At 27.9% G+C, this 16,394-nt stretch overlaps 1 protein-coding gene across 6 annotated transcripts; it reads left to right on the top strand.

Moving 5' to 3' along the window:
- The first annotated feature begins 10,324 nt into the window (after nt 1-10,324).
- Nucleotides 10,325-16,077, top strand: LOC100214406 (uncharacterized). Of its 6 annotated transcripts, none has more exons than XM_065813242.1 (7): nt 10,325-10,594; nt 10,923-11,236; nt 12,639-12,755; nt 13,006-13,440; nt 13,854-14,402; nt 14,482-15,631; nt 15,814-16,077. In XM_065813242.1, exons 2-7 carry the CDS (start codon nt 11,003-11,005, stop codon nt 16,014-16,016), a joined length of 2,688 nt encoding a protein of 895 aa, XP_065669314.1. In that variant the 5' UTR covers nt 10,325-10,594; nt 10,923-11,002; the 3' UTR covers nt 16,017-16,077. The 6 variants fall into 6 exon arrangements, with proteins under 6 accessions (XP_065669314.1, XP_065669317.1, XP_065669315.1 ...); XM_065813243.1 differs by having other exon boundaries at nt 10,407-10,594; nt 10,798-11,236; XM_065813244.1 differs by lacking the exon at nt 10,325-10,594 and adding an exon at nt 10,630-10,755.
- Nucleotides 16,078-16,394: the final 317 nt, after the last annotated feature.

The following is a 16,394-nucleotide window of genomic DNA, read 5'->3' as shown; positions in this document are numbered from 1 at the left end:
ACATTTCAAATCAAGCGTTGAATTGTAGTAAATAATAGGTCGCTAAACGTTTTATCCATTTTTCGACCGATTTTGACTAAATATTGACCAACTCTGAACCAATCTGTGTTTACTGGGTCTGTTTTTCATGCATAAAGAGTTTAGACTTAGAACACCACACTGACTATGAACTATGCAAGATTTAATAATAACTTGAAGTTAACTATATGCAATTGGATGTGGAAAAGAGACTCACGATATCCGGGAAGTAATTTTATGACACCATGCTTTTATTGTGGTTTTTTACATATATCCTAGGGAGGTTTAGTTTGTTTAGAAACTTCTGCATTCAATTTTATCCCAATGTTTTTGATGGAGTTTAGGTGAATTGCCTGGTTACGTGGCAAGAACATTTTGACAATTGTTTCATAATGACAGGTTGTCCCGTCGTGCATAAAAATATCAAACTTTATATATTTAAAATCAATCAGACGCATTGTTTTTTAAGTTTTCTAAATAATTCACAGAATTGACTGCCCTACCTTGGTTGAAAAAGGTGTAAACCAGATCAACCATCGATAGTCATTGCACACTAAATCATGATTGCTGGGTATTTTTTAACAGAAGTTTCAACATGGGGATTAAAGTATGAGTTTGGTGTTTTTTACTTTGTGTGCTGCAAACTGTTAACTTGTTTTGTCTGAAAATATGATACGTCGTTACATTTTAGTAATCCAAACCTTGAAAAAATTTAAAGCATTCACAAATATTTTCATGAGAAAGGGCTTACTTTTATACAGTATGGTACAATCGAAGATTAAAGTCCGGAAAAGTATTTTTCAAGTGCGCGTGCACTAACATTGATACTAGGTGGCAATTGAGAAAGAGCTTTATAGCTTAAAATCTGTATGTTTTTTATGACCAAAATTGCATATCATGTTGTCAATTTTCGAAAAAGTAATTCTTGGTCGTTTACAGGATTTTTGTAACTGATGCCAACTATTGACTTAATACGCTGAATTTTATCAAGCATTTGTCTTTTATCAAGCATTTTAAAACCTGCACCAACCATTTGTTCAGAGTTGCCGTCTTCCATTAAAAGTTGTTCTTTTGCACGTTTAGCAATGTTTTAGCCATACTCTAAGATTACAACGATCAATTTAAACATGATTTTAATGTATTTAGTGCATATAAAAATATAAACTACGCAACGCGTATTTGTTTAGTGTTTTGCCAGAACGCACGTTTGGCAATTATAGGTAATTATTTATTATAAATAATTATATGTATGTATGTATGTATGTATGTAGAATGTATGTATATATGTAAGGATATATATATATAAGGATATATATATATATATATATATATTATATATATATATATATATATATATATATATATATATATATATATATATATATATATATATATATATATATATATATATATATATATATATATATATATATATATATATATATATATATATATATATATATATATATATATATATATATATTAGGGTGCCCCTTATATGAGGCAAAAAAAAATTTGGATATCAAAATGCATACCTCCTATTTCATTTACTTAAATACAAAATTTTATCTTCTTACGTCATCATTAAACCGACAAAACTCTTAAGATTTTGAAAATTGTTGTTTTCCATTATGTAGCTAAATCAATTGAAGAATTTATATTTTATAAAACATCTATTGAAAAAAGATAAAATTACAAATCAGGCAAGAAACTTTCGTTTGATGGTCATTTTTTGCTAATGCTTTAACAAAAACAGTCAAATGAGTTTTTAATTCTAAAATTTTTTTTTCTTTGTTATTGGTCTTGGCATACTCGTGCAACAGTTAAATGATTCTAAGGAAGTGTAATTCTTGATTTTCTCTCGAAGTTTTAAATAAGAAATTTGTCATAATTTCATAGCAGTTTTTTTCATCATAATATCATCACAGTTTTTCATCACAATCTCATTTCATTTTACAAAACATTTCTAGTTACATACATAATCCCAATTTTACCTTCAAACTTTACCTTTAATTTGTATCTTCAATTTTTATCCTGCAAAACAAACTTATTTCCACATTTAGGAAATTAAGTATATTTACTAAATCTAAAAATAATGTTATTTATATTAAAAAAGTCAGAGTAAAGTTAATTTTTCTTTTTATTCTTTATTTTTCTTCTTAATCTTTTGAGTAGAATTTATTATCAAAAATAATTTCTTAGTATTTCAACAACAGTTGTTGAAAAAGAAAAAGAACTTTTTTATTTTTGTTGTATGTGTACTGATTGCCTTTGAATTTGAATTTAATTTATATTATTATATTATGAGTCGTTTTTTATATAATAATTGCAAACAAACTTGTTATAAAAATAGATTTTGAAGCAGGATGCAAATATAGTAAAGAGATTTAAAAGGTGAAGCTGTGCAATTTATCCAAATGTTGTTTGAAGTAAAAGGTTCAGACATACTAGACATTAAATTTCCTTCAAAAAGACATAGCAGATATTGAATTTCCTTCAAAAAGGTTAAAAAACAAACCAGCAAACCATTTTCTATGGAATTTGCTGAAACAATTCTGAAAAGAGATGACGCACTGAAATATAAATATTTAAAAAACTAAATTAATTTAAAAAAACCGTTTTTACATTTCATGTCTCTGTTAAATTATGTGTTAAAATCATTAAAATTTTAATAAATGTCATATTTGTTATTAACTGTCATATTTATGCATCTATTTTATACTAGATATTTTTATTTTTGTCGAAAATTTTACTTTTGAAATCAAACTTCATATAGCTTTAAAATCACGCCCGCTTTCACGTCTATTTACGTCTATCTTTTTCAAATTTTAAAAGAATGGCCTTGAAACTTAAAAAGAACTTAGAAAGAATTTAAAAATTTTATTAACCTCTCTATATGTATATTTATTATTTTTGATAATATAAAACACTTTTGATTAATGTACAAACTGTTATTTGGCTAATGTATAATTAAAACAAAAACAAAAAACAAAAAAAAAGACTATTTGCTAAAGGGAAAACAAAAATTTCTATTTAACTAAAAAATAAATAATTTGAGCAAAAACATTTTTAGCTAAAAAATAAAAAAATTTAATATACTTCTTACTTTACTGTATTTATATAAACATTAAAAATGTTTATAATTTACAAAAATATATTAAAGTATACAAATGAGCAAAAAGAAGGCATAAATTAGCCTTATGACTGAGCCTTATGACCGAGCCTTATGACCGAGCCTTATGACCGAGCCTTATGACCGAGCCTTATGACCGAGCCTTATCACCGAGCCTTATGACCGAGCCTTATCACCGAGCCTTATGACCGAGCCTTATCACCGAGCCTTATGACCGAGCCTTATGACCGAGCCTTAAGATGTTAACAAACAAAAAAAGTAATAAAATAATAAAATAAAAAAAGAAAGAAATAATTAAAATATAGTAATAAAAATGACAAAATTTACCGTTTTGGGTTTTATACAGATCGTAATTCAAAATTAAAATAAATAAAATATCTGTTGCAACTTCATAAAATATATTGAAGTGTTTTAAATAACGTAAATATAAGATACCAAAAGTGACCATAAAACAATAATAATTTGGCAGGTAACTTCGATAATAAATAAACTTCAATAGAAGTCTGATAAAGACATTGAAGTTCCTAATATTAATTGAATTCTTTTTGTTAAATGATAGATATTGAAAAAAAAATATTATTATCTTATTTAAATAAAAGATTTTTGAAAAAAGTTTTACTTTTGTTTTATATTTTTTGTGATATTAATGCTTTTAGTTAGATACATAAATTAATGAATCCTTAGCAACGCCTTAGTTACAATCAAGTTTTTTCCTATTATAATGAGAATAATAAATAACTTTAAAGTTATTTTTGAATGTTTCTGTTGTCCAGAATATAGCTCAAATGGTGTTAGTTTGGTTGATTACCTTTCAACTAGCATGAAATACGCTTTTTAACGATAGTTTATTTTTCGAATTTCGAATTTTCCTTACATTTTTCTTAACGTTTAACTTCATAACTCGGCCAAAAATTTATCAATTTACTTGAAAATTTCAAGAAATGCTCCAAATAAAATTTTTCTAGAAGAAAAGTGAAGCAGCTTTTTATCTTGTTGTTCATTTATATGAGTGTTTCACTAAAATGTAAAAACTAATCGAAAAATGAACAAATGTCCACAAAATTTAATCAAAAACTAGTTTTAGCTTCATTAATTTTTTTTTCGCTCATTCTCTAGTACAGTATGTTTACAAAATATCTGAAAATTTTTTTTCAAAATGAACTAGGTTTTCTTGAGTTATTAGGTTTAGGGTTTGCTAGTATTTTTCATTAAAATATGCTAATTTTTGCTAATTTTGCCACAAAAAAAATTGAAACTATAAAACTTTTTTTTTTTTTTATTATTATTTAATGAAAATAATAGTTAATTTGCAAATAAAATCAATAAAGTTTATTTTTTCAAAATGTAAAATTTTTGGTGATGAATCACCTTAAATGTATAGTGCTAATTTAGTTTAATAACTTTTAAGAGACACACTAAATATTAAAATCCATAAGTACCATCTAATGCCTTAATTTAGATTTGAATTGCGGAAATGTTTTTTTCTGTAACAAAATGAGATAAAAATATTTTTTACAAAATAGGTCCCGGTTAATTTATAGAATAAGAACATAACTTTAGATTATATTTTTGAGCAACAAAACTATTTTCTGAGAACTTCCCAGTGGACACAGGACGTAATAAAGACGTCTTTTAAATGTCTTTTGAACATTTTGACGGTTTTTGAACGTTCAAAAGACGTCTTTTTTAGTTCCGTGTTCACTGGGATAGTGGGGTATTTATGGCTTACTTTGCTAAAATAAGGATAAAATATTGTTGGAGACACTCCTTGCTTTTTTTTATACATAAATCTAAGAATGATTTTGCGCAATACATCATTGCAATATTTATTGAAAGTTTCTTTCAAGAGTGTGTGATTCCGTTTATTAAAAGTTTCTTTCAAGAGTGTGTGATTCCTCCATGATAAATATTCGTTTAAAATAACACCTTAAAACTTTACAGATGTCTAGTAATATTTATATCATTTATTTAAGGATAATTTTAAAGGAAGGTTTCCTGTTTTAGTTAGTGAGCGAAATAGGGAGTCTATGACAAATGAACCATTAGTTACTTTTTTTACTTCTTCGTTAACTACTTTAAAGAGGGTTTTAATATCCCAATGAGAATAAAACAGATTGGAATCATCTGCAAACAAAATGAAATTTAAGTTTGAGGTAAGAGATAGATCATTTATAAAGAGAGAAAACAACAACGGTCCTTAGATTGAGAACGGTCCATAGATTGAGCTTTGAGAAACTCCACATTTTATTATACTTTTTGTCGTTTTAACTTTTTCATATTTAATGCATTGCTGTCTGTTTGATGAGTATTCTTTAAACCAAAGAAAATTACTGTTTTTTATTTCATATTGTCCACGTTTTTAAAAAAAACTGTGGTTGACTGTGTCTAAGGCTTTAGACAGATCAATGAAAAGTTTTAATGTAAAACAGCCGTCATTAAAGGCATTGGTTACATGAGTTACTAGCTCAGTCAAAGCGTAATCATTTGAATGACGTTGTTAAAGCTAAATTGCTGTACAACATGTTATTTGCTGTTTAGAACTGTTAAGCCTTTTATACATTATACGTTCGAGTAACTTAGAAAATCATATAAAACTGATATTGGCCTGTAATTTGAAGGATCCTTGTAATCACCTAACTTAAAAATAGGCAAAACTTGTTTCATAGTGTCATATTGATAATTAAAGAAAAACAATTCGCGACGTTAGAATCATCTTGTTTTATCTCTCTTTTTTGAAAAAATCGAGTTACTGATAGTGTTATGTACCTCAAAATGTTTTATATTGTATTGAAATTAAAGTTATAAGTAAATTTAATATATAAGTAAAATTGCACACTTAATTTTCGTACAAACTTGCCCCGTGACATAAAAGACTTCAATTTTTCAGAAGTTAGTTTAATTGTAGGAATACCAAATTACATCAATCAGTTACATCAATCAACTGCTTCCATTTCACGAGCTAATTATATATAAATCTTTTTCGTAGAAAAATCATTATTTTGCGCATCCTTCTGAAAAAATGATGTTGATAAATAAGTTTCGAATGTTAATGAATATTTTTGAAAACATTTTTAATATACTAAAATTATTGTCAAAATCAGTATCTTACTTTTAAGATGTCTTTAACGTGTTTATTGTGTGTTTAGAAATTCAACAGCTTTGTTTTTGTATGCAACCAGGTTTTAATATATGGTTTTTTTCATTAACAGCTTTTGTTAATGGCTCGCTTCAAATTCTTCATCTTTGGTTCTCTTTAATAAGTTTATAGTATGCTGTGTTTTGATGACATAGCTAAAGCTTTTGATTTTTTTTATTAAATAGTATTTTTCCCTTTGCTTTTTTTTTATGTTATCGGTGTTAATTTGTTTTTTTGGTTTTTTCAGTTTTTTATACATTAAACATCCTTAAATCGTTTTTTTGGTTTTTTAAACATTCTTATTTATACAATATTTTGATATTTCTTATTTGAACATTCAAAATATATTTGAAAAAGAACAAATATTTCTTTCTTTTTGAAAGCAATTTAACTAAAGAATACACAAAACATTAGACAATATTAAATAATTTAAGAAAAAAACGATCACAAAGAGTAAATGAAACAATAGTGTAAATATTTATTATTCTTAAAGAAGTGTTATACTTTTTATAGTTTTTTAACTTATGATTTTTTGTGAAAGAAAATAATAAAGGTTTAAGGCTGATGATTTAACTGTTTTTTTGCATTTTAAAAACACTTTATATAAAAATTATTTAATTTAATAATACCTTTTTCTAAAAAACGAAATGCTTAAGACAGAGCCAATATGCATGAAAGAGATACGAATAATGGGAAATAATGGAAAAAAGATTTATGGTAAACGAACATCGGCGTTTTGTGCAGACCTTCAAAACGCTGGTATTTTTTAAGAGACTCTCTATGGGCTTTTATTGCTCAGTCTAGTTTAAGCAAGACAGATTTCTTGCAATACACGTAACAGAAGAAAAAAGAAAAAAAGGGAAAAAAGGAATAACAGCGCTTTGATGCTTTAAAAAAAAAAATTATTTATATTTCTGACCACATTTGATCAACTTCATTTGTATTGATTAAGGAATCAAAGTCAGTTTGACCACTTCATTTTTTAAAACTTCATACACATTACAGTTCACATTGACTACAAGCTGGTCGTTAATGCATTTATTTACTTATTACTATTACTATTATTTTTATTATTGTTATTATTATTACTTGTTATTATTTGTTATTATGATTACTCATCCCAATTAGATGCAACCATAGGCATTTGCAGCAATAAAAAAGTTATCAAAACGCTCTAGAATAGTTTACAGTTTGTTTTTACCTATGATTTTCATTGAGAACCGCCATTGATTGTAGCTTATTCTCTTTTCTGTTTATTAATTTGAAAAGATGCCACTTTAGGTAGGAGTATCCTTTTTATATCTTGAACGTAAGCAAAGATGTATATTTGTAATTAGCGCCTGATTAAAACACCGCATCATTCATTCAGTTTTGAAACTTTTTTTTAAATTTGTTTGTTTTAGATCCCTAAGAAGACCCATTTAAGATGCCCCAATAATAATGGTCTTGTCACAGACCATCAGGTCTTTTTGATGAAAATTATGCCTTGAGCTCGCATTGAATCACTGGCTTTTAAAGTCAGCGCTCCAAGCGATGTGCTTGTTTTGAAAAACTGAAAGGTTTCATATCACAGATATTTGTTTATGTTTTGACAACTTGACCTGGTATTATATGTGGTTTACTACGGATACTTATTTGTTTGTACTTGTTAGTTCAAAATCATCTTGTGAATGAAAAGTTATTTCATGGCGGGAGTTAGATTATAGAAATAGATATAGAGAAATAATAAATAAAGTGTCTTTGTGCATAAAAAAAAACCAATGACAACTTCACGGTCTTTATTAGGTAAGCTCCTTTTTCATTGTATAGAGCTTTTTATTAAATCTAAATTTGTTAACTATTTATACAAATAAGAGCTTTCAAGTAAACTTTCCTTGTAACTCTGCCATTTGAGTTTTTTTAAGTAGACATTTTTATCGGAAAAAGCAAGTTCTAAAAAAACCATTGCTACTTTTAAAAAATTTAATTCAAAATAGCCTGGTATAACGTTATTCATTGAAACTCTAATAAAGAATTTTAGTATTAAGTATCTATAAAGTGGTTATATAAACTTTAGAGCAAACTTGAAAATTTATGCTTTAAGATTATTTTAAAAACTTTCGTGACTCATTAATTTAATCAAAAATCTTAACATTGTTTTTTTATTAATTTTTTTTTAATTAATTTTTCCTTTTTGGTCAAGGTGCTTAAAAGGCCTAAAGGCCTTGCCATGAAACAGCATTAATTTAAATGTTTCCTGCTGCCTTTCTCACCGATATCCCATACGGTAGGAACGGGTATCGATCTACGAACTTTTTGATTCTGAGGTCAACTCTATAACAACTGCTTATATATAAATCAAAGTTAATTTGTTCTTAAGTGTTTTAATTCAGACAACTTTACCCAGAGGCAAGTTAATGGGGATGTGTGTGTGTGTGTGTGTGTGTGTGTGTGTGTGTGTGTGTGTGTGTGTGTGTGTGTGTGTGTGATTTTTAAGTTTTTAGAACTTTTTTTTAGAAACAAGTCGGTACTTTTAAGGATTCACCGACCCCCCTCCCTTCTAATTTTATTCGCAGAATCGCCTCAGACTTAAACTATATATAGGAAGAAAAGAAAGAAAATCAACAAAGCTTTGAAACAGCCCTTCAAACGAATTTAGCGGAACATTTTTTTTATTAAAGTTACTAAAAAACCTTTTTTATTTATTTTTCAAAATAAAATGTTATATATGCGTGTGTGTATATATATATATATATATATATATATATATATATATATATATATATATATATATATATATATATATATATATATATATATATATATATATATATATATATATATAACGAACTGCTCACAATCTATTTTAGCGCATAGAATTTTGCAAAAGAAATTTTTTAAATATGCATTTTTTTTTTAAATTCTCCAAATAACTGCTCTACGTAATACCTTCTGATTGATTTCTAACAGCCATCAAATCATAGAGAAGGTGCGAATACTAAAGAGTTGACTGACTTTAAAACTTATTTTTTAGTTAGGCATTTGTTTTATATGTGACAAAGGTTAATTGAAATTGATTTTATTTTCTCAACTGATTTTATTTTCTCAACTTTAGCGATTATAATTGCGGTTACTTCTTTTGACAATAACTTTATCTTCAACAACAACAAAAAAAATTAGACAAAAGAGCAGATGTTACAAAGCGTTTACTTTAGTTGCTAAGTGTAACTGACACATGGGTAATATCAATTAATTTAAGTGACGAATCAAGAAATTGAAGAGTATAGTATTTTTAAATATTTAACACAAATGATAAAGTATTAAAAAGTTGAAAAGTTTATTTTTAAGTCGTAATTTTCTATACGAATAAATTAAAAATATTTTAATAAATAACAAAAGTTGAAAAAAAAAAAAAAAGAATTTGAAATAAAACTGTAAATGATCTCCATGATATCAAAATTTAAACGTTTTTATTAAACAAATTTAAAGAGCCTAAAAAATTTAGCATTTGGCAAAAAAAAAAAAAAACTCGTATTTTTAAAACTCGGTTTAAATAGTGATATAAGTTTCATAGAGCTGTCAACATGCGCAATCGACCGATAACAAAAGCGACAAGGCCTTTTCAAAGTTAAACTGCATTTATAAAACGAAACACTTGACAACTTCAAGTTCTTTATTAATATTAATCAAAAAAGTGAAAAGACAGGTGTTTTGAGTGTGTGTTGATTTATTTTATGTATTTGTTTTTTACCCATTTATAATATCTCAGATTCAATACATGACAAAGAACTTTTTCGCTTTGCTAAACAATGAATCAAATTTTTCATTGTTAGTATGAATTTCTATGGATTTGATTGGTTAAAGTTCTATCAATGTAAAAAAACATGTCCAGATAAATTTATTTACTTGACCATTAAATTTAAACTTAGAATTAAATGTAATATTTATAAAATAAATTACCAAACAAAAAACAAATTAAAACTATTACAATTTTTTATATGTTTAACGTTATAATAAATAAATAAATAAATAATTAAAAAAAATAAAATAAAAACATCACTATTTGCTGTTCTATCTTCTGAGTCGGCAAAATAAACTTTTTTTCAAGTCAGTAAATTTAAACCTCTCAAAAAATCGTATGAATGATAAATTCGATTGACACGCCGATGACACAATGACTATGTCATTATTTTTAGATACGGTTTTCAGAAGAAAATGCACTGAATAGAGAAAAAAGAAAAAAGAACATTCTTTTCGAACTTTACAAAAAGGTTTCGCTTCTATAAATTTACGCCACATAACTGTGTTGACACTTGATACTGCTGAAGGTAAGCGATTATTGACGCGTGCAAACTCGAAACTCGAAGAAAAACATTTTTTTCTTCTTCATTATTTTGTGTCTAATTTTTTCGTTAAAAAGGAAGTTTTTTATTTTACACGTTGTATCGAAAATTAATTTGTTTCTTTGAACCTTAACTTTAATTTTTTAGTAAGTTTTGATTTGCTTTGCTTTTTTATTTTTCGCCTCAAGTATAATTCACAACGTGATAATTATATTCATTGGACTGGAACGTTATTTTCTTGACGTTTCTTGTCAAAATCAGTTTCTTTCACAAATTCGTTTATTATTCATGTTGTCGCTTTATTTATACGCAGATTGAGAAAAACTCTAATTAGAACAAACTTTTGCTTTTTCGACACATTCAAACTTTTGTCCGCTTGATGCAGAAAATAAAATGACTTCAGTTGAAACAGCATTTGTGGAATTACCTTTTAAAGACGCAATACATCATTATGATAAGAATGTTCTCGGTAAAAATGTTGCTATAAATAAAAAAGTCGAATATGCAAAAAAAAGAAGCTGTAGGAAACGCAACAGAAGCGACATGTCACCCGAAGAATTAAAAAGATTGCGCGAAAGAGAAAGAAAAGCGCAACAGAGCAGAAGAGACAGAATCCGTGCTCAAAAAGTGAGTTGCTCTTTATTTTTCGTTATGTCACTGATTTTTTAAATATACTTTTATCATAAAATCAAAACCGATTTTTTTATCCTTCATTGTATTTAAAAGGTTTCACTGAAAACTTGTTATTCATGATAATGCTTATCTGTCATTCATCTTTGCTAGAGGCAGATGTATTCGTTCATCTTGTTAGTGATTGAACTTATACTGCTTTTTATTGTATTTTTCTCACCATGTGTTTTGAAAAGATTGACAAAACACGAAATTTTCTTTTATGAAAAGACAGCTGCATTGAAATTGCTCGATATCATTTCTTTATGTTTCTTTCACTTGCGTTATTATTGATTTAGACGTTTGTATTATTGACATATTAGAAAGAGAGAAAAAAAGCGTTTTGTAGCGCTTTAGTTAGTTTGATTTTTTATTCCAACATTTTTTAGTTTTTGTTTCTATTCCTTTATTAATATCTTTTTTTTAAGTGCACAAAGCAGCTCTAGTTTTTTCTTGTGCACTATGCTTTGCATTAACATATTTTGCGACTTTTTTTATGGTGTTTTCTACACTTAGCGTTTGGTGAAAAAAATGAAACTTCGTTGCGCTCAAGTTATTGTGCCGAAAGAGTTTTTTGTTTTTTGGTTATGCGGTTCGGTCGAGTAATAATGCTGCATGGTCTTTACCTTAGGTGACAGCTCTCCGCAGGATCTTATGAAATCTTTGGGTATTTTTTTTTTTAAAGCAGCTGTTCAGAATTGCCAAGAAAATTAATAATATAAAAGTTAAACATTTTAATTTTTTTCAAATTTTTCATATCAAATTCAGCAACACTTCAAGGAAAATAAATTTAAAATGAAAAATAAAAAATTTAAAATTTTGTTTATCTAAGATTTGTTTAATTTTATATTATCAACGCATTAAATAAACAAAGTATCTTTTTGTCTTTTTCGTTAATTTGTTATAACCTTGTCTGCGAATTTAAGCGAGTTTTTTTGTTTCTAATAACTCTTAAACAGCGTGTTTTTTTTTCTTTCAAATTTCTCGCTTTTTTATTTTTGTAGTTGTCGTTTTTAATGATTATAAGTTAATGATGAACTATTTCCAAAATCTTGTTCATCAAGAAGGTTTCAGCGTTGCTATGAATCATTCTTTTGTAACTTTAACGATCTTGAACTTATTGGAAACCTTGATCTGGCCTGCGATTTAAAGCAGTTATAAAATGACATTAATTTCAATGATTTTCCAGTCTGTATAATAATCTTTAATTTTTTACTGTTCTTCTTTTTGTCATTTTTATTTGTTGATTATTTTAAAAACTTTGCTCAAGCTTACATTTAAACGCCCAATCCTTGTATTCATCACCCCTATCCTCCCTGTCATGATATTTTAATTTAAAAGCAGGATCTTTTGTTTGTAGAAAATAGTTAACGGTTGGCATAACGACGACGCTGCTTGGGAAGCATTTTTAAATCAAAGTGAAGCTAAAAAGAAAGCAAAAACGTCAGAAATTCCAACAATGGTATCTGATCAAATTGTAAGTCGATAATTTTTCATCAATGTTTTGATCCTTCCGTTTATTAAAACAAGCTTTTAGTTAAAATTAAACATCTATAATTTAAAATCTGTATTAAAAATAACTTGAGGGATTAAAATTTACTCTTAAAGTTGTTAAAAAAGGGTTTTTAAATTACACAAGCACACACATACACAAACACAAACACTCACACAATATAAATATATAAGTTGTATAAAATAGTGTTAAAATAATTTTTATGTTGTATTAGGAGTACAGAGATGAGGCAGATGGAGATGAAGATGAAGGTAATAGAGATTTTGTTAAATCTACGCCAGATGGTCCTCCACCGCTTATTAATGGATATTTGAAAGAACAAGTAATAATCCCTAAAGTTGAAAAAAATGGTTCTTTCTATAAATCTGAGTTAAACATTGAGAAAAAAATGCTTCGAGATATTGATTCCAACTCTAGCACTGGTAGTCATCATAGTGAATTAAATACAGGTAGTCAACTAAACGAATCTGTTGCGTATAGCTCAGATGAAAATTCTTCACTTGGGGAAAAAGACGGTAATAAAAAATTAAGTCATCGGTATTTTCTTCCATCAGACGAATTAGAAAAACTTCGAAAACGAGAGCGAGACGCAAAGAGAAAACAACGCGAAAAGCAGAGACTTGCAAAAGGAAGAGAAGATCAAAATGGGGTAAATTAAGTCTACATGTTATAAATAATTATTTATATATATATATATATATATATATATATATATATATATATATATATATATATATATATATATATATATATATATATATATATATATATATATATATATATATATATATATATATATAAAGAGAGAGAGATTTATAATTGAACCGGTGAGTACAGAAACCACACCAATCATAAACTTCAAATTTTTCAGGAGAGAGAAAAGACATAGTTCCTTAAAACTTACAAATATTTCAACTTTTTTTATCCTCTAAATTTTGAAGAGTTATGACGTTATTCTTCTCACCTAAAAAATTAGAAGTTTGTGAGTTTGTGGCTGACCGCGTTTCTGCACTCATTGGTTTAACTGTTAAATGTATTCATGAATGATTCCTTTGTTTTTAGAGCTTAGAATGTATCAATCCTGCTTCAAACGACTCTAAACACGAAGAAAAGATAGAGTTAAAAGAAAACAATTGTAACGGTACCCAATCTCCCAGTTATAAGCTAAGTCCTCATTCTTCCCCCGAAGAGAAGTACGCTTCTCCAAACGAAAATGGTTTTGTAGCACCTTTTCGAACTCGCATTTCTTCACCAGACGGGCATCGGTTGTCAAGTTCATTTTATCCTTTACGTGATAATTATCATATTTCAACTTCTCGACATTTCATTAGCAGAAATTATTCGGATGCTCAATACAATTATCATAACGAAGACCACACTTCTCAAGACGACTCAAGACTCTACCATTCCACGCACTATGGAACATTGAACTCACCAGAAAAATATCATAATGATGAAAAAAGTACTGCATTGGAAGCTACTGCTGAAAAAAAAAGGATGATCAGTAGGAATGTTGACAGAAAGAAGCTTTCTGAAGAAGAACTAGAAGATTTAAGACGGAGAGAGCGCGATTATCAAAGAGAGAGACGTGCAAGAATAAGAATGGAAAAGGTATTGCAATTGACAAAGAGAAAAAAATCTAAAAAGTATTTGTTTTTATGTCTCTATAAATTTTTTTTTTTGTTCTTAGGCCAAGTCTCAGGTGAATCATGACGCATATGATAATAAAAACACTCTTGCTCAATACTATCTTTCTCCTCGTTTCTATCATTCTCATTCGACAAATACATCTGATGAAACCTTGCATCAAGCAAATGCTCGGAAAGATAAATCATATTCAGGGAGTACAAAAAATGAAAATATACATGAAGTAATCGAAGACGCCAATAAGAGTTTTGATGACCGATACATTCGAACTCATTCCCCCTTTGATTGTCATTTGAACGGCTATGATAAGCACTTCAAAGAAAATCAAATGAGCGACAGACGCTTTGAAGAAAATCGCTTAAATGGTAACATAATGGCTCCTGAACTTTCTGCTGAACATATCAAGAAGAAAAATGATATTAATGGTGAAGCGGGTTTGTTACAGGTTGTTCCAAAAATACGTGATAATGAATTTATTAAAAGAAACGATTCACATGCATATAAGCTGCCTCCGATTGCTAATGGAACAAATTTTATGAGTAATGCAAAGAAAAGTCTTTTGGAGGATATATGTTCAACCTTAAATAAAGAGTCATTTAAACAACTTCAGAACAACGAGGATGATGATCGACTGATCATAGTTCAGCCAAATATTGAAAGCTCTTCTCCGTTCATTGATTTTCACGAACAGTTTGCTAAAGAAGTGAAACGTGAAGTGTTAAACGAAAGTTTTAGAAACTCACCTCCTCACGATATTAGTGCTGTTGTGGATCAGTTAGAGAGACGAAGAAGATCTAACCGAGAAGCTCAACGGCGAAGAAGAGCCCGTTTAAAGATGCAGGGAATTCCCGATGAGCAAAATCAATCTCCTCCGCAAAAAGATAAACAATTAGATTCCGCTGATATCCGAGGATGTCGCGTTAAAATAACTCCAAGAGTAGACTGGCATGAACAATCTGGTTACTCTTTAAAACAAGAATACAGGTATGAAACGCTACCTCATTACAATCACGACATACGCCACGATTATCATTTTCATTATCCAACACACAATGCGCATCGACATCAATATTATCACGAGCCAGCGTATATTTCCGATGAATATTCACGTAATAGAATTTGCTACGAAAACAACGTTAAATGTTTAAAAGATAAAATGATTAGTAGGTTTCTTACCAGCAGAGAACATCTCGGTATGTTTTAATAATTTATACATATTAACTTAAACGGAAGGGAGGGAGAGGGGGTTGTTTAATGACGCAATTTTAGAAGGCGTGTATTAAATTATTTTAAAATATTTTGACGGCGTGAGTTTATTTGAATATTAATTATTTCATTTCAATAGCTTATTATTTACAATAACTTTCTGTTTCAGAAGCTCCTCGTTCACCTCCAAGAATAAAAAAAGATACTCCGCCCTCGCCTCTCAGAATAAAAAAGGAAGAGATCGAATCTTTAGGAAAAAATAGCCGGAAAAGAAAACAAATTGTGCCTAGAAAAGTTATTTTGTCATCTGACAATTCTACCGAAGAAGACATTGATATTTGTTCTGTAGATAATAGTTCATCGAATTTTTAACAAAATTAATTTTTAATTTGTAAATTTTTGCTAAATGTAGTTTTATTTTTGGTGCGAGTTATTTTTATCTTTTTTATTTTATGTTCAAACTTTTTATATGTTCAAACTTAAGATAAAAAGAAATGATATAACAAGCATTAAAAGAAAGCGATGTTCTGGTCACAAGTAAAGTGTTCATTTGTGACCAAAATTTATTGTTTTTTTGAGCAAAGCTCTCTAGTATATCTTTTTTATTTGTCTTAGCTCTTGTTTGACCTTACAATCCCATACAACTCCAATTCCATATTGTAATCATGCAAACTTTTAATCTATAACTAGACGATAAACGATATAAGATATAGTTATACCGTTCACTATTATTTAATAAATCAAAAAACA

Source organism: Hydra vulgaris, chromosome 12, assembly GCF_038396675.1.
Source record: "Hydra vulgaris chromosome 12, alternate assembly HydraT2T_AEP".
Lineage (NCBI taxonomy): Eukaryota > Metazoa > Cnidaria > Hydrozoa > Anthoathecata > Hydridae > Hydra > Hydra vulgaris.
Note: the sequence above shows the minus strand (reverse complement) of the source record. Positions and strands in the feature narration are given on the sequence as shown.